This window comes from Pseudorasbora parva, chromosome 5 (assembly GCF_024679245.1).
Source record: "Pseudorasbora parva isolate DD20220531a chromosome 5, ASM2467924v1, whole genome shotgun sequence".
Taxonomy (NCBI): domain Eukaryota; kingdom Metazoa; phylum Chordata; class Actinopteri; order Cypriniformes; family Gobionidae; genus Pseudorasbora; species Pseudorasbora parva.
In genome coordinates, this window is record NC_090176.1 from 26,143,829 (window position 1) to 26,163,883 (window position 20,055).

Genomic DNA, 20,055 nt, shown 5'->3' on the forward strand with positions numbered 1-20,055 from the left:
CTGGAGTAATGATGCTGAAAAATTATCTTTACCATAAGAGTTATAATTAAAAAAAAAAAAAAAAAACTTTTACAATACATCAATAAAAAAAAATGTAATTGTAATATTTCATATTACTGTTTTCACTGCTATTTGGCATAAGAAAACATTAAAACACAAAAACAATTTCAAAACTTGGTGTATGTGTCCACAAAATGTATGTGAAGCACCGCTAGCTTATAGTAATCTTTAGCATTTTACTGTATTGCAGCAGATTTCATAATGTAACTGGACCGTGAGCTGTTCATTAGCTTTACTGGTGACCGTGATACTTGATGAGGCAAACGTTATTTTGTTCTTTCCCTGACACACTTAATTGGGGTGAGGTCCTAAACATGATTTTCAGTGAACTTTTCTTTTAATATCAGTGCGTGACATTTTTCTTCTACGTCTTGGAAAATTGAGGCGGGTGGTATTAAGCACTGTAATTTTAAATCACAACTGAAAATTGGAATGGATTAATACAAGACGAAAGAATCCTCAGGAAACCGCACAGCTCAAATATATGTGATTTTGTTTTCATTTCCAATAAACCAAACTTCAAAAGAATTCCTCAACCATGGCAGATTCACAGTACGCACACTCAAGCTTTCCAGTATTGCGTTCTCTCAATATTTACAGAATCCTGCTGCTACTTTCCACCAGCTAAGATCTGCAGAGCCTGTAGTTTCATTTGCGGCACCCACATTTCCAGTCACACTCTAGTGGGTTTGCAATCTGAGCCTGTACGGATAAGTAATGGCTAAGACTGTACGAAATAAAAGTAAATGCAGAAATGATGGAAAAACGCAGCCGAATGCTTCCAGCAAATGTACACGCCCCCAGACAGCACGTGTGTGTGTGTGTGTGTGTGTGTGTGTGTGTGTGTGTGTGTGTGTGTGTGTGTGTGTGTGTGTGTGTGTGTGTGTGTGTGTGTGTGTGTGTGTGTGTGTGTGTGTGTGTGTGTGTGTGTGTGTGTGTGTGTGTGTGTGTGTGTGTGTGTGTGTGTGTGTGTGTGTGTGTGTGTGTGTGTGTGTGTGTGTGTGTGGACATGAGCGCTAGTGGGCCAGTCTAATGATTGAAGGCGATCACTTCTGACAGTGCAGCGATTTGTCTGGTCAGAATATACAGTACGTTTCATGTTCTGCTTCAGATGCGTTCTCCTTGTGCTTCTCAGATTTCTCGGGGGGAGGAAATGCAGAAATAAGTTTGTGACCTTAAAAGGTTCATCTAATATCCTTAGCGTTAACTGCACTGGAGCTTGAAATTAATGTTGGATTTTCATTTCAAGAGCATCAGCGAAGTTAAGTGTCTTGGGGGAAAAGGCAAGTTGTCCATCATGAAATAGTCTGCAATACTTAACACACATGCCGCAATGTTATGATGAACCTTTGACACTGAAGGCAATGCTGGGTAGCTTCTTTTTTTTTTTTTTTTTTTTTTTTAATGAAGACAGGCTTTAAAAAAATCATAATGCCACGTTTAGAATAAATTCAAGGGAGTTTTAGAAACAACCAATCAAATATTTGATCACTATTACGCTTACTTCTTGTTAAAAACTGAGCAATAAATTGGAAAATAGGATATTTATAAATAATACCACTACTTCAAATGACATTTTTATTTCTTCCACCAAAAGGATGTTACGTAAACATGGCATTCAGATGTGCCTTTTAGCCTTTCTACATCTGTATACTCCCAGCATTTGTCAGTAATAGTTTCATCACGCGCTGACACACCAGGAGCATGATGACTTGACCCCTCAAAACGCTAAAACCTTTCATTTCTGATTACTCATATCAAGATGCATCTAAACAGCAACTGTGTTCACCAGCTAAACAATTGACTCCTTTCTAGAGTTCAGCATTGCTTTCGGCCTCCTGGCTGATTTGTGAAAATTGCTCTGGAATTTTTATTTTTTTTATTTTGTTTTGTGCTCAGTCTCAATTCACTTTATGGAGTACAAGTCGGTGATCATAAAACATTCCTTGAGAGAGATGCTGCATACAGAATAGAGCCACAATGCAATTAGGCTTTATGGTGTTTAGTTTAAACCCACAATATACGTGCCATACTGATGCTTAGGTTGAAATTGGAGCTGCTTGATTTGTGGATCTTAATTGTAGGGCTTTCTGGAGGTCTGATCTGAAGCAATTTAAAAGTGCTAAATAATTTGGTATGGCAATATTGCAATCTTCATATAGATCTTTATATTTTAGCCTGTTTAAACACTACTGTTTAAAAGTTGGTGTTTTTTTTTTTTTTTTTTGCCAAGTGAATACTTTTATTTAGCATTGACTAATTATCGTTAGTCAATTCCGTTGTTTTTTTTTTCACGAAAAGGATGGGTTGTCTTAACATTGACTTCCAAAAGTCCAGGAGAAGCCAAGACAGGACACCATAACACCAGTTCTTGCCTTTGTTTTAGAACGCTCAAATTGAGTCACGGCACTCTGCCTTTGTTTAGCCATGCGTCAAAATGAAGTTACTGCGCCAACATGCAGTTACGGCATTCCGCCTTTGCTTTACTGTCCATTAAAGTTTGCCGTGTTTAAGTTACATTGTAGCCTGTGTACTGTCATACATCTTTTCATAATGCAAAATATTCAGTCAGCGCCAGCCTGTCAGAGAATCTGGGGTTGCACCAGTGTGTACTCGAATGCCGTGACAGCGTGCGATCACTCATAAAATCAGTAGTAACAGTTCGCAATTAAATCCATATCTTACCTTTTCTTGTAAACCCGATAAAATTCATGGCAATGAACGTCATCGGAGATGTTTAATCCACAACAATCCACAAGCATTCTGAGCATTATTCCTACTTGGCGTTCACATCAATCTAAAAGTCGTCCTTTTAGGTAGGCGATTTTCATTCAGATCTATGTTAAAACAATTCAGCTGTGTAGCCTTCTGTATCCTTTTGTACTATACAGTGTTTCCCACAGATTCGAAAGCAATGTGTGGTGGTGGCAGTGAGGGAGGTTGAAAAATATTAGAAAAATAGAAAAATATTTTAAGTGGTCATTAATGGACCATATTTATGCCATAATTATTGCATAAATAGTATTTAGTACCAAAAGATCTCCTCAAAATATTCAATAAATATTACTAAACTAAAATATAGTTTATTTAATAACATTTATTTAATTAAAAAAATAGCTAAGGTGTACGGTCACATTTGACTATGATAGTAAGGAATATCTCAGGGCTAAATACAAGAAGAGCATAACATTACAATGTTGCATCTCCACCACTCTCCATTTTAAAATGACACTGTAAATGTGGTTGATGTAATAATCAATGCACACTATGCTGTACTGTTTACCAAAAATTGCTGCCTGTATAAATACCTGTATAGTAAAGCTGTTGTATGTTCAAATGTTTTGATTGACACAGCTCTGGTTTGTTTAGAATTATTATTTTAAATCCAACCGTTGCTCGTATAATGCATGTCAATGTGGTCTTATTGAAATTAGTGAGAGACGAGCTTAACCCTTGATTAACCATCGGCACTATTTGTTATCACTTATTCCAATCCCAGGCATTTTAAATTTGTTCATCTGTGTTATCTTTGCATTCCATCATTAAATTAATATGTTTACTCAATAGAAATAGGCTTATCTTGTATTTATTTATATAATTCAGTGTCACCTAGGCTAGCAGTCAACCTGTAAGTTTTGCTGCACACCATTTGAAGATACTCTATACTAGAGGTATTGTCATTTTTAATGTATTAATAATGCCATCAGAATGCAAACAAAGCACATGATAGTAAAAAGAAGACAGCTATAAGTAATTGTTAAATAATCCAAAATAAATGCTATGATCTCTAGATTTTATACAGGTGTTACTATAATGATTTTGTAAATGGTGTTCAGCAACCAAATATTGATAATAGGAAAGTTACTGCCTTTTGCCTTGGCATGACTCCTCAATTTTTGCAAACAATACAAAGGCAGAGGATAGTAACTTCAAAATAGGGGTAAAAAGTCAAGTTTGAGTAAAAAAAAAAAAAAATATATATATATATATATATATATATATACATACATACATACATACATACATACATACATACATACATACATACATACATACACACACACACACACACACATATATATATATATATATATATATATATATATATATATATATATATATATATATATATACACATACATATATATATATATATATATACATATATATATATATATATATATATACATACATACATACATACATACATACATACATACATACATACATACATACATACATACAAACATACTGTGCTGTACATACATACACAAGATAAAAAAATCTCCAACAACTCCATCTGTGTGGTCTAATGTGTCTTGTTCATTAGTCTTCCTCTTCTTTCTACTGTTCTCTCCCACACACCCTTAGCCAGAGCAGTTTGTTGATGAGCACAGCAGATGTTGCGTTCAGGGTCCAGGGAAAATCAGTGGCAGCAGCAATGGTGAGCACTAAACTTTTAGATGTGGATGGGGTTTGGCTCTCTCCCCAGCTCCATTCCCTTGACATAAACCTTTGCGACTAGACAGATAGAGGGGAAAAGCCTTCTGACTTAAGCCTTTGGATTGGATATGAAAAAGTAAAGCTCCTCCTCGTCTATTTGTACAAATAAATACACAAACACACCCATGAATTTAACTAAATAAACCTCTCAACCACTCAAAACCTCTCCACTGGTTCTCTCTTGAGGTGAATCAGTGGAGAATCTGAAGAAAAGATGAATCCAAAGAATGAAATCACGCCGACTGCCACTCGTGTGTTCATATTAGAACAGATAGCAATCTGTCACCAAATGAAAATGGCATAGATGACACTAAGGGAGGGAGCGTGGGATGAAGAGATGGCTTGTAGGAAGCAGAGAAAGAAGCCTGGACTGATTACCACTGGAATTCCCCAAGTAACTTTATTGAGTCCAATTTGATTTACACCAGCAAAGTTTGGCCACCAGAATGCCAGCCTTGTGTGAATGCCATTCAGGATTTATTCAGTATGATGAGGCTTGATTTCCAGTCCAGGAGAGTGCCAGAGAGTGTGGATTTTAGTCAAGGTGGTCTGTGTGTATTTATGGAAGTGAGGCGTAAAGGATGAATTTGCAGCCAGTTTTTTTAACTTTGATTAACTGTCTTGGATTCGTTTGATTTATTTTATTTGAGGTGACCTCACAGACGAGGGACTGATACATCTTTGGTGACGGTTCCAAAGTGGAATAAAAAGGTGTAGAAAATAAAATGGAAAGGCGATAAAGAGGAAGGCAGTCAATTTAAGTAGGGTACTGGGCTAAAGGCACACCTTAATAAAGATGTGCTTTTCACTACTCCTATAGTGTATGAAATACAGAACAAAATATATGTTTTGAACATTTATGGAACAACAGATTGTGTGTGAAAATAAATCATAAAAGTGGTTTATTTATTTAAAAATCTCAATTTATGGGGTGTTGAGGGGGCATTTTACCCCACACATGGGATAAAGGCTCACCAGCATGTGGCACACGTATTGAACTATTTTCTGTTTATTTTGATGAATAAAATAATTTGTCATTAAAATATGTTAATATAGAAATATATAGAAACAAAATCATTAAAAATGTAAAGATTCTGAAGACATTGAAGGAGATCCCAATATAAATGTACAGTAGTAACAATAAGTTATTTTTACTATTTTTAAATATGATGGTTTCATTATAAATATTGTGATTATCTCTAAGGTGGACACCCAACTTAATATTTGATACTTACAATCTGAATCTAACCATCTCATGTCAACAAGTGGAAAAGTCAGCTGGCTGTTTATTATCATGTTAAATATGGTGCCTTTTGACCCAACAGCAGGGGGTGCCTTTTACCCAAATACAATACTATTTACATAATTTAATTTACATACTGTTGCATAATTACCTTGAACAAAACTGACAAACCTTAACAATATTTTCAATTATTTTAGTGTTTCTTATTTGCTACTTAAATCTACAAAATTTTTAAAAACATCAAATATTAGATCAATTGAGCGCAGAATCAACTTTGTGCTGCTGCCTGTGATCACATCAAAGATCAGACACATTTCCATGTGCATCTTGAAAAGCGGATGTTTTGGAATGTGCTGAAGCAAGTTTTTGTGCCATCTTGTGGTTTAGTGGAAAATAAAATCAAAAGAGCCGTTGACCCCGTGGAGACTTTAGTCCCATTGTACCCTATAGTCTTAAATGACGTATAGGACAGAGATTTAAAAGTGGGGCTTATAGAAGTGTTAATGTGGTTTGTGATGTGCTGGGGCCAATCTGGGGTGCCAATGGACAAACTAAAGCAGTAGTCCGGACAGATTAGAAGAGCTAAGTGGGCTGCTGGGTAATTTTAGAGAGTTGCTGACAATAATGAGGATGATAATGCAGTTCTACAGACTGAGAGAGAGATGACACGCATCATATCTTGACAGTTTTCCATTCTTGAGTTTTATTTGCGGGATGGCAGAGATGCTGAAATCTGATCTTGAACTTTTAACTAGGCTCTCTGAAAATATTAAAACAGAAAGGCGATGTTAAGTTAAAGGAGAAGTTTCAGCTAAATCTTAATCTCCTGGAGAAGTGATGTCTGAATCCTTCATTTGAATCAGCTCTTATCAAATGAAGAAGTTGGTCCTGTTCCCAAACCACACTGATCCCTCTGCTCTCGAATTACTCTCACGGTACTTTGATGTCGTACACTCATCAGTCCACGCAAAGCCACTTCAAGTCGAGCACACCTAATGTGTTACGTTTCAGTGTTTTGCATCATGCTATTATAATTATTCTTCTAATGTCCTCTGGAAATAAACACAGTTGTGTACGTTACCAGTCAATGTTTTTTTTTTAACTAGTGTTTTTGTTAATACACTTTTTGTTAAGTAGTTTGTTTTGTTTTAAGTCTCTTCTGCTCACCAATGCTGCATTTATTTGAACAAAATACATTAAAACAGTAATATTGGGAAATATCATTACACATAATAATTATTATTTTAATACATTTTAAAATGTAATATATCTCTGATGTCAAAGCTGAATTTTCGGCATCATTTCTCCATCTTCAGCATCACATGATCCTTCAGAAATCATTCTAATATGGTGATTTGCTGCTCAATAAACATTTCTTATATTTATTTATCAGTGTTAAAAAACAGTTGCTGCTTATTTTGTGGTAACAGTTTTTTCAGGATTCTTTGAATAGAAAGCTCAATAAACAGCATTTATTTGAAATGGAAATATTTTGTAACATTCTATGTCTTCACTGTCGTTTTTTAATCCAATTTAATGCATCCTTGCTGAATAAAATTATTAATTTCTTTAAGAATATTACAGTCAGTGTCCCCATACTTTTTGATTGTAGTCTATCCACTGGTTTGTTTTTCCCTGAACATGCTCTGCCTTAAAGCTACACTGTGTAACTTTTTTAGTTTATTCTTAGCTAAAAACACTTAGTTCTTTCAAAAATATATGTGCTCATTAATGTATATTTACTTCTTTCAAGTAATAAAGTATTCTCGTAAGTTTATAATATACCATTGAAAATACATACGGGTGAGGGGTTCGAATGCTGGTCGCCATGTTGCCCCTCCATCTTGAAAGTACATTAGCCAAAGAGGGACATACCCGTAAATTCAAGCTTTGCTTTTTGCGTTTTAACACTCGATGGCAGTCATGAACGAGGTCAAACTGGAAGCCAAGTTAATCTTGGACTAAATAGGCCACCGTAGGAGTTAAAACGAAATCGGAATTGAGAGGAACAGAAACTAATATTCACTGGATTGTCATATACCTTTACACCGCTAGATGGGGGAAAATATCACACAGTGGAGCTTTAAGCTTCACACTAATGCAAATATAGCTTGCTTCAGATGGGCCTCATTATGTAACTTTAAGTTTGCGTTCATTTTAATTAGTGTTGTGCATATGTTTTCAGTAAATATTTCACATTTCTTCGCAGGTAATTCCCAGATGGGGGCCACTATAGTAGACGCACTGGATACCCTTTACATAATGGGCCTCCATGACGAGTTTAAGGACGGCCAGGACTGGATCGAGCAAAACCTGGATTTCAGTGTGGTAAGTGGACAAGACTCACGCAAGATCACCAACAGCACTTGTCTTTGCATGTTTGGGGCGAAGCGAGTCTGTTTTTGTTTATAGACGCAGTGATATCTCAGGACGCTGTTGTTTCACAGTGGTAAGCCGTATACTTTGGCAGCCAACTAACACAGCTGTATTAACAGTCGTTCGCCACCTCATAACTCCTCAAAGACTTCAGTCCTCAGCGTGTGTGAATATTTCAGGTTTTGATCAGATTGTGGTGGCACTACGTGAAAAGCATGTGGCGAGAAAAGAGTTGATGTGACACATCACCGTATCCAGGAGACAAGACTGGCGCCATGGAAACAATGCGATCCGCCGGAGCTCTGCCTCCAGAATTAGCTAGAATTAGATGTCAGAGAATGAGCGGGCCAGCAAGTGGCCCCAGGGGCCCTGTGTCTCCTGCTCGCCTTCTCCGTCTGCATTCACATTCTAACCCATTAATGGGATTTCTCCAGTTTCTCTCCCTATCAGTTGTTTTTCCGGCCTCTCCTTCATCAGATATGGAGAACCTGTCTTCTCGGCTTTATCATCTCTCTGGATTTGTTGTGTCATTTTTCTCCGGTCTCCCTTCTGCTACCTTTCTTTTAGAAGGACTCACCGTGCCTGAAATCTCCTCTGTGTGTTTAGTTCATCTTTCTGGCTTTTTGAGCAGTGACCTAATTTCTTCTCTCTCCCCTCCTCACTGTTACTTTTGGACAAGTGTATCTTACGAAGCATGTGCACTCTAAGGGATGACTCACACTTGGACCGTTGGGTCTGGCAGTTGAGGGCTCAGCGTGTCACAGTGGGATGGAGGTGCTGGAAGGATTTTTTGGAGTAGGGGAATAAACTGCAGAGCATAGGGCAAGGAAGGGAAGTGTGTGAAATGGCAGCACAACTGTTTTCAACATTGAAAGTAGCAGTAAATGTTTCTTGAGCAGCAAATCAGCATATTAGAATGATTTCTAAAGGATCATGTGACGCTGAAGACTAGAGTAATGAAAATCATTGGGGTCAGAAACATCTGATTGAACCCCACCGACATTCATTATATGTGTAAAAACACACTGAGACCTTTTTAAAAATAGCTTTGCTTGTGTTCCGCAGAAGAAAGAATGCATGTCTGTCTCTCTCTCTCCCTTTCCTTGCTTCTGTTGTGATGATGGATGAGGCTGCCTGCCATCAGCATTAATCGCAGCTGTTAAACCAAAAACTGAATTAATGGACCTTGGTCAGGAAACGGTCATATCTGAATTAATCTGGTGCACGTTCACTTTTGTCAAAATTAATAGACATGCTAAATGAATGCTAAGTGAAAGGGGTTGGTTAAAGCATGTTCTTGTCTTATCAAATTAGTGTAAAACCTAGTCAATATAAGATGCTTTAGAAGCGTTCTGTTCAGAACTGGAAAACCTGCTTGTATTTCATAAGCAGTATACAACACAGGTGCTGTTTTTAGGTGCCGTGGATTATGGGATTGTGAGACGGCTAAAACAGGATTTTGGGAGCTTGGAGTACAACCATGCCATTGATATATAGTGTTAAGATTGTTTTGTTTTTTCTCTTCTGCATTGGTTGAATTGGTTATTTTGCCGTTGTATACCTTTAAGATATAGTACTTGTGTATTAAGCTGCTGTTTGTGGTGCAGTCTTTGTGTGAGTGGAAAACAGCTTCATGGTTATTTTCTCTAAATAAAGGTTGAAGCTGACAAAAATGGATGTTGATGATACGAACACACACACAGGCTCTGCTCCAGCATTCATTTCTGTCTCACTGAGAGATCTTTTAATCAGCTTTGATGTAGAATTGAAGTTCATTTGACAGTGCTGCATGCCTTCAGGAAGTAAAAATCCCTTTCATTTTCTCCTTAAAGATTGTTTTTAGCAATACTATTCTTGTAATCTCAAATTGAATATATATTTGAATATTTTGCACACAAAAAACCTATTTATCATTCAAACTTTTGGGATAAGTAAGGTTTTTTGTTTTGTTTTGAAATTAAATAAATGTATACTTTAAAATTAATGATTTTATTCAACAAGGATGCATTAAGTTGATCAAAAGTCACAGTTAAGACATAATCTTACAAAATATTTATTTTAAAATGACTGTGGTGTGAAAGAGCTCCCTTTTGAGCTATTTGCGAAAGAAAGCAAAACAATCGACAAATCATTTTTCCTCCATATCATATTTTTTTCGCTCACTCATTTTTCCAACCTTGTCCCTTTAGAGGCTCCGTACATTTCAACTTTATCAAAGAATCCTGAAAAATGTGTCAATTTTCCACGAAAATATAAAGCAGCACGAATCAAAATAATAGTTTCTTGAGCTCTAAACCAGCATACTAGAGTGAATTCTGAAGGATCATGTGACCATCAAGACTGGCGTAATGATGCTGAAAATTGATCTTTGCCATCACAGGAATAAATTAAATTAAATGTTTTATTTTTTATTGTAATAATATTTTTACAATATTACTTTTGATTAAATAAATGCAACCTTGGGGAGACTTTCAAAACCATAAAATCTTACCGCAAAACCTTTAAATGGTTATATATCAATGACTTTAAGTTATAAGTTTGATATTGTACAGGTGTCATTCGTTTTGTATTGTAATCATTTTATTTGATATCATTTGCCATGCTCTGATACACTCTCACAAAAAAAAGGTACAGTGCTGTCACCGGGGCGGTACCCTAAGGTAAAAAAGTGAAAAGGTACATCTTTGTACCTTACTCACCCCTAAAGTACTCATATGAGTACCTTAAAAGGTACATATCAGTACTTTAAGAATGCATATTAGTACCTTTTCGGTTTTGTACCTTAGGGTACCGCTCCAGTAACAGCAGTGTATCTTTTATTCTGAGTGTAGGATGCCATATTCATTTCCTCATTGAAGATGTTACTATGCAATCATGGGAAATACTTTGGGATTCAAGGACCATGAAAAAGTAGGCAAAAACTATTTTGCTCTAACTCCCTCTCGTTTTTCCTTTGTTTCTACAGAATGCAGAAGTATCTGTCTTTGAGGTCAACATCCGCTTCATTGGAGGGCTTCTGGCTGCATACTACCTCTCTGGACAGGAGGTACGTTATTATCACTTCTTATTGATTTTTGCAAGTTTGTGTGTTTCTTCTCTGTCTGTGCTGTTCAGTTCCATAGTTGTTTCGAATGATGAAAGTGTGTACATGTCTCCACATAGATGAAGATCTGGACAGAGAGAGTTCACCTCAGGGCAATGATGTTGGCTTAGAGAACTAAGAACAGCTTTTTCAGAGGAAATAAATGTCCCTCTCTCAAGCCCATGTTAATTAACGCTGTCCTTCTGTCTTATCTGCCCATGGGCATTAATGGAGAAGGGCACAAATGCTCTCTCTCTCTCTCTCTCTCTCTCTCTCTCTCTCTCTCTCTCTCTCTCTCTCTCTCTCTCTCTCTCTCTCTCTCTCTCTCTCTCTCTCTCTCTCTCTCTCTCTTTTACCCCATCACTAAGCAGCGTATCTCTTCCGTTGCATATCATAATGTTCTTTTCCTTTTAGTCTGAAGGTGAAAATGCAAAGGAATTAAACTGCAGCCATGCGGCACGACCTCGCTGCCACTCCACACACTTCATTGAATGGGTTTAGATACTGGACTCGCTACACTTGCATACAAAGTCATCACATTGGTCTGTCCCCTGCCTGCCTCTCTGTCCCTAGTGACCTTTTGTTCTGTTAGTACAGTGTTTTGATATGCCTGGGCGTCAGGCCTCAGTTCCTGCACAGTCACACTATGTTCATCTGAGTGTTTCCCACATACGCGCTGTCATAGACATGCTATACAGCATGTGCTGAATGTTGGAGGCAGAGTGTCAAATTTACTAGTGCTTGTACTGCCACTGAAAAACGCACAGTGAAGTCATCTGATTAAATGAATTTTTTCTAAAGACATTAAATCTTAAATCATTAACGCTGCATTTATATATCTAGCATATAGTCTCCAAAAAGGGATTTTTTTTAATCCTATTTAGGAAACATTACGTTAGCAGATATCCGAATCAAAACAAGCACTGATGTTATGAGAGACATTGAAATGATGGTGTAGCTTAGAGGGATAGTTCACCCAAAAATGAAAATTAGCCCATGATTTACTCACCCTCAAGTCATCCTTGGGTGTATATGACATTCTTCTTCCAGACGAATAAATGTTGTTATATAAATCCTGGGTAATCCAAGCTTTATAATGGCAGGGATTGTTGTTCTGTTTTTGAAGTCCATAAAAATGCATCTGTCTGTCAAATACTGTGCTCCACACGGCTCCGGGAGGGTAATAAATTAATTGAATTGATGCATTTGTGTAAGAAAAATAGCCATATTTAAAACTTTATAAAGTAACGTTTCGGCCGATCCTTCTGTATTCAGTTTATGGGAAAAGTGTTGAAAGTGCCTCTGCAGTTCAAAGGCTTGCGCTACCAGGTACACTCATCAGACGTTGTGTATGCATCTTGAACTCCGAGAACACAATTTTCCACGGATGATGATTGGCCGGAACTTTCATTAAAAAAGTTTTAAATATGGATATTTTTCTTACACAAATGCAATGATTTGCTTCAGAATGCCTATATTAACCTCCCGGAGCCGTGTGGAGCATGTTATTTGACGAACATATCTATTTTTATGGACTTCACCAAATAATCCATAAAGCTTGGATTAGCCAGGACTTTTTAAATATAACTCAGCTTTTATACGTCTTAAAGAAGAATGTCATATACACCTAGGATGACTTGAGGGTGAGTAAATCCTCTAATTGTCCTCTAATGGGGCTAATTGTCATTTTTGGATGAACTATCACTTTAAACAAAAAGCATTGCTGGGTAGATATTAATTTTAAGTTGTTATTTTAAATATATTGTAAATGTAAATATAGCGTGTTTTTTACATTTTAGATTGTCTTTGTTGTCATCCCTCACTGAAACGTAAGCATTAGAAGCACTAATAATTAATAACCCAGTTAAAGGTGCACTATGTAGTATTTTTGCAGTAAAATATCCAAAAACCACTAGGCCATTCTTATGTATTTTTTACAGTTGAGTACTTACAATATCCCAAATGTTTCCAACTATTTGTAAATTGTTAGAAAGTTGCATAGTGCACCTTTAAATATAATCATTTGTAAATCTCAAAATTAATATCCATTTTGCTCTACATTTGTTGTGATGCATAAATTCACTTGCAGCATTTGAAATTGTGGATTTTAGTTTCATATTTTATTAATAATTTAATAATTAGACAAAATAGTATATTGTTTTAATATTGGTAATTCATACTGTACATAATATGAAAATGATCTTCTTATTGCTATTGCCCAGAACTACCTTTAATTTGGAGCTTTAATTCCATTTTTTTTTATTATCACTTTTTCATAAAGATGTGCATACTCTTCTGGTAGATATAGTATCTACAGCATTATGGGAACCCATGAGCAAAGATGGCAGATTTAAAATTACTTTCTTTCAGGGGATCATGCAATAGCCAAGAAGTGACCTTTGAGATGTATAGGAGTGCTAATGAAAAGCATTCTCTAGTTATTATACTCTAGATCTCCTTGGTTCAGGAAGTGTCTCTATATATGTCCCCTATATGCATTGTAGCCCGCACAGAGCTGATGGTAAAGGGAGGGACTGAAGGCTGAATATTGTAGTCTGAAAATCCATGCCTCTTTTAATTAGAGATTCTTGATCAGGCATGATGGAGAGAGTCGATGAGGGTAGTAGAGGGAGAGTCAAGAATAGAGAGAAATGTGTACTGGACTGATGTCCAGTTGGTGTTTTTTAGGCTGGAGAAGAGAATCTGATCTAAAGACAGAGGACTTTGTACTTCTATCAGCTCTGGAGGGTCTCTCTCCTGTGCAAGACCACATCCTCCATCCCTCCCTCCCTCCCTCTCTCTCTCTCTAGCCTGTCAGCCGGCTCCAGCAGAACCCCTGTGCTGTGATAGATGATGTTTACTCTGCTGTCCCTCTGTCCCCTCTTCCACTGTCTTTTGGTCCTCTTGTTTTTTTTTTTTTTTATCCTTTTCTTTCATCTCCCTTTCTCAGTCTCCCTTCCATGTTCCTCAGCTCCTCTCCCCCCTTTGGTGCATGTTGTGTATCAACCCAGGATCATTGGAAATGTGTTTCTCTTTTTACAAAATATACATATAAAATACAATTCACTGCAGTTTCTAGTTGAAATAAATACTAGAGGCAGTAAAACACAAACAACTTCACTTGTTTCACACAAATTACAATTACTGGGCAGATTATTGACATTTGGACACTTTGGACATTTCAAATGCCATGAAACGTGCTACAAATCCTCATTTTGCAAAAATGTATACACATGCTGTTTAATAAACCCACATCTGCAATGGAGAAAAAAGCATCGCTCATATAGTCATATAGTCAAATGTCACATCTCTTTTGGACATGTCACCTGATAAGTGCAGTGAAATATTTCTCCTTTTGCAGAAATGTCACATACATATTTCAAAATAGCCTGGATTGGTTATATTTTAGTTATTATTTGTATTATTAGTGGAAGCAACATGGCTATTTGTTGGTATTAGCTAGTGGGATAGCAGATTTCTTTCTCTATGGCCCGGTCTCAAACGGTATCCTCCAGGTCCACACTTTGTGATGTAATGCAGACTTGACTGTCAGTTAGATGCAATGTAGTGTGCATAGAAACTACCATGTTTGTGTTGGTGTTTGCAAGCTCCCTTTTGAAACCTAAAATGACAAATGGGACACCCTGCGGTTTTGTGGACTTCACGGACATGCGCATGTTGTAAAGCCGCAAGTGCGTATGAAGTGTGATATTTGAGACTGTAACTGTGTTAAAGAAATGCTTGTCAAAAAAAGCACAACTGAAGTTGTACCCTGAAATAATGATATTGTTGTTTATGGAAAATGTAGTCCTCTGAGCAACATTATTTTGCTACAGGCCTCAGCTTTTTGTTGCTCTAAATCATTTGCAAGTTATTTCAAGTGTTCAGCTTCTTTTTTGTGCACTTTGTTGAAAATGAGAGGGAGAGAAAGATGGAAAGTATTGGGTTAAGTTTGAGATGATGTGAATGAAAGAAGTTTAATACAGCAGTCCACTCAGCAACCCATCTTCATTAGAGAGGAGATGAGATGACTGATGATGGAAAGTGGTGTGCATTTCTCTCTTTTCGTTTTATTTGTTTATTTTATTTTTTATTTTTTTCTCATACACTTATGTCTTAAAGGGGTATGAATTGAGAAATCAACTTTTCCTTGAGCCTTTGATATATATATATAAAAGGTCATGATAATATAAGAATATCCTGTAAGTTTCAGAGCTGAAAACTTCCTTGTTAGTCAAAGAAAAGCTTTTATAGACACCAGGCCCAGAAAACGAGGCTCTCAAATCAATGACGTAATAGAAGGTTGCAACGCCGCCTCTATGTGTACGCTGCTTCTGTAGCTCCGCCCCACCAACTCGCGGAGTTAGACTGATCATGTTACTGAGCAATAAACATGCCAAAGATAGCAAGATAATCATTTGTAAATGTTGTAAAAAGACACAGACACTGGGTTTGCAGATATATTGAGATTAAAACACAATGCTGTGCCTTCTATATTGGATCCGACAGGAATGGTGCAACACACTTATGTGAGTAAAACATGTTTTTTTATATGCGATAGTATTGCATTGAGATTGTACTGATCATGTGTGTTACATGTCTAACAGAGCATACCAACACTGTCACAGGCTGGGGAATCCCTTATTTGTTGGTTCTTTGCGATTCAGGTTCAGACTCCTAGGGCTCGTGCAACCCAACGTCCCGGGGCTATGTGTTTTCCAGACGGGCTACCAAAACATAAGCATGTTGGCAGGCCGGTGAATCTCAAATAGTAAAATAACATTAATTTCTTGATCTCCGTTGTGTTTGAAGAGCGCACGCATGTGTGGGGGGTCCACACTTATATCCACCTTTTTTTATATAATAAAAAAACAAATCAATCACGGGTGGATGAGAGATAAATCATTGTGTTTATTTGATAAATAATTTTTGAGACTAAGCTGTCAGATAATTGTTTCAAGACAATTCGTCCCTCACGTGAACTGAAATGGGAGCTGAAGCTCATTAAATATGCATGTGGCACGCCATCAAAACCCAGCATTCAGGAGACGGCCTCTAAACCAGTGTAGAAAATAGCCTAGTACTTATTAGTGATGTATTTGAAAGTAAAAACCACACGTATGTCATAAGTTGACCTCAGACAACAGTATCAAAAAAAAATTAAAAGCCAGTGCATGACACGTTTAAAATAACTTAATAATAATTTGTAGTTTTTGTTATTAGGCAAATCATTTAATTTTATTTATAAATAATATATTTTTGTATTTGTGGCGAGATGGATGAGTGAGAGACATGGGAGGAGCGAGTGAGACCGGGGTAACACTCAACGTAACGTAACGTCCAGGCCTGGTCCTCTCCCGTCCTTCACTGGTGTCGCTCGTCCTTATATGCAGCTGAGCTCCCTCATGAGAGGACTCGCTCCTCCCAAGTCTCTCGCTTCTCCACCTCGCCACAGTATCATAATTGTTTTATTTTATCTATTACATTGGATAGTTTACCTAAAGGCACTTTATTAGATGTTTGATGTGAAGAAAAGCGAGAAGCACTTGTTCCTTTCTGGTCATTAAAGTGACTGGCTCAATAACCGTTTTAAATAACTCTTTCTAAATACATCTTGGAATATGCATTTTTATCGATTTGTTTTTTCCTTCTGTGGTTAAGACCCTCATAAAAAAATGTTCCCGGTACCGCACCGGCAAGCCAGCAGTTTTGGATGACTTTAAGGTCTCAGACCTTTCCAGTGGATCTAGACAGCACATTTATTCTTATCTTTGAAAGACAAAGACTGTGCAAAAAAATCAAATATCATTTTTTCACCTTTTGCTCTGGCAGATAATCAGACATTTTGGCAGTTCTTTCTGAGATGGTTCAATTACAGTATGTTTGACAGCCCAATTGCTGTACAAATCAGTAGGTTTATTTTTGTTGTTGTTTTTTGACAGTGCAGATGGAGGTTTTATTTCTTAGCATAGCATTACTTCAAGCCAAATAGGATCATAGGCTCTAAGTGAAGAACATAGGCAAATATTTGTTCTTTGTCTCTATTTACGCATTTATTTCAGCTGAGATGGTGTGAGGAAACGGTGTTTGCTCCTGGCGTTATGCAGCAGTTAGCTTTCTATCTCCCTCTCGTCCTCACCATCACTCTCTCTGTTGATGCGCTGTCCTGTGGTTGTATATCCTTCACTGTGGCAGAGAATATGCGGTGTCACATTAGGGAGCAGCAGACTCTTCTGCTGTCAAACACAGATCTCATCAAAGGCAGAACAGAACCGCAGCCCCGGGCCCAGCAGAGGCAAGATAAGGACAGAGATTTAAGAAGGGATTTGATGGATGAGAAAATGTTTGTCAACTACTCATCTGCGTGTTTGATGTGCTGCAGACTTTGGTCATGCCATTACCCGTCAAATCTCCTCTTGGAATACAAATAACTGGCCATCCACACTGAAATTTCCTTATAAACATATCTGGTTTTCTAGGAGCCTCAGGTTTGTAGCTGTATTACTTGGTTTGTAGATGAGAGTGAGTCCAAAAACACCCTGGAAACTGCCAGAAAGATGTTCTATGAGCTGTTAAGTTAACATCATTGAGCGTCTAACGAGTGGTTATATAAAGGCTTGTTGGCTTTATGCATTGTACATCTAGACCACCGGTGTTAGTGTTTATTTTGAAATCCCATCTGCGGTTTTGTTTGCCACACTCATCGATGTAAAATGAGACACACCGTATGCTGGGCCAGCTGAGAACTGGGACAAAATAATTGGTCAATCTTATGAAAAGTCTCCAGGTGTTATTTCATCCCAAAAAACATTAAGAGGTTTTGCATCGATTTTTCTCTCATAAAAGTATTTCTCCAGTATCTTATTATTGTAATGTAGAAAGCATTTCTTATTATCTGTAAAGTTTAATAAATTATTGGATTTTATACATCATGGTAAGAATAGTTATACTGCTTTTATGCTGATTTAGAACATCATCTAATCTAATGCAAATCATCATTGAAAAAAATGGAAATTTAAAAATATTATAAAATATGATTATTTTGTGTTTTAAAAAATTAACAATACAGTAAAATACAACATTCGGTGCAATTTTACTTTATACATGTACACAATCTAAATGCCATTGTAGTGAGAAGAGTTTTTTTTTCCATGTAGGCTTAAATAATAATAGGCTTAATGCAAAAAAAAAAAAAAAAAAAAAAAAACATTTTTTAAAAAACAAGCTTTGTTTTCTCTGTAGATAAAGATCTTTTTGTTTTGGGGAGAAATATTTGAGATTAATTCATGGACACAACTAATCCAGCTCTGTAAACATTAAATTCATGATTAATGTGTGTGAGGATTCTCTGAAAAGTGGCATCATAAAATAGAGAAGTTTGACGGTAGTTAAAGAACAGCCTGACTGTATTTCCTTGTAGACTTTTAGCTGTGTATCTCTTACATGTGTCACTTCTAAAGCCATGCAGTTTATTTATAAACCAGTCATAATCATTTTAAATAAAAGCAGAATGTGTTTGAAATGTAAATGTAGAAATGTACTGACTGTCGCTATTCGCTTTGAGAATGTTTATGCGCATTTAGTCAAAAGCTTCTCCTCTCCTCAGAGACGACAACCTAATTTCTCATTAGACAATGTCTCTGATGCTGTGATGCTGACGCTCTGATTGGCTGTGCTTGCGTCAGATTGGTGGTGTTTGCGTCTGCCTTGATTGGCAGCTCCCGATAGTGCTGCCATGACGACGGATAGAATAAACACCAGGCAGAAGGTTTTTCATAAAAGGCTGCAGATGCACAAACATACTGAGACCCAGCGCGAGAGAGAGGGCAGGAATCCAGCTTTAACCCTGAACCCCTGTGGAATCCTCTGTGCAAACGCTCGTTCCCTCCATTTCCAATGTGTTCCCCATAATCTCTTTATATGCTTCCATTAGACATTTAAGGAACATCTCAGGCTGAGGGCACCATTGTCTGTGTTTGTGTTTGTGTGTGTGTGTGTGTGTGTATCTGTGTACCGAAAGCAGAAGCTGTATCGTGGGGAATGTCCATACTCATATCCTCATATGTGTAATAACAGGATCATCTCTGGCGCTTATGATCTGCATCAACCAGATTAGGCTTCAGCTCCGAAATCTGCATTCTGGGAATTACACAAACACACACACACAAACACATGCCGCTCCAACGAGTAATCCTGAGGGAAGCACTCATTCGGCCTAAATTAGCTACTCTCTCTGTCTTCTGTCTTACTCTCTCTGCCTGTGTCTCACTTTTCTCAGAGTTTCTCTACTCTCCCGCAATATTCTTCTCCTCCTCCTAGTGACCACTTGCACCTGCTTTATTCAGCGTGCGAGACTTCATTGAAAAACCATTAAAAAATCTAGGCGCAAATAAGTTATTTTCTTTGTCCCCAGCCTTGTTTTTCTCAGAAAGGGTTTTATTTAGCAAGTTTTCTTTTGCAAGCACAGCATTGTGTTATTTCTGTCATCATAGTTGCCGTGCGTGTGTCAGAAATATCTGAAAGGCTGTGTACTAACACATCTATTCTAGTGTATTGCAGTGCATTTTAATAGACTCCACATAAACATCTGTTAGACATGCTGGAAATAAAAACCTCAGCAGTGGCTCGTGCAGCTGTGCAGTGTGTCTGAGAACCAGAGGTCTTTTCTCTGCTACGCATTCATTTTATCTTTTGTCATAAAAACACGATCAACCGCACAGTTCCTGCTCTGATACGAGCAACAGATCTTACCCTGCTTGGAGGAGTCTGCCCGTGAGTCATCGGCACAAGA

At 37.3% G+C, this 20,055-nt stretch overlaps 1 protein-coding gene across 2 annotated transcripts in view; it reads left to right on the top strand.

The window, feature by feature from the left end:
- Window positions 1-20,055, top strand: part of man1a2 (mannosidase, alpha, class 1A, member 2) — a 126,122-nt gene that overhangs the window by 80,937 nt on the left and 25,130 nt on the right. For both annotated transcript variants that reach the window (XM_067443616.1, XM_067443617.1), the window contains 2 exons: window positions 8,016-8,134; window positions 11,148-11,228. In XM_067443616.1, the coding sequence (XP_067299717.1) occupies window positions 8,016-8,134; window positions 11,148-11,228 (200 nt within the window). The remainder of the gene's footprint in view (window positions 1-8,015; window positions 8,135-11,147; window positions 11,229-20,055) is intronic.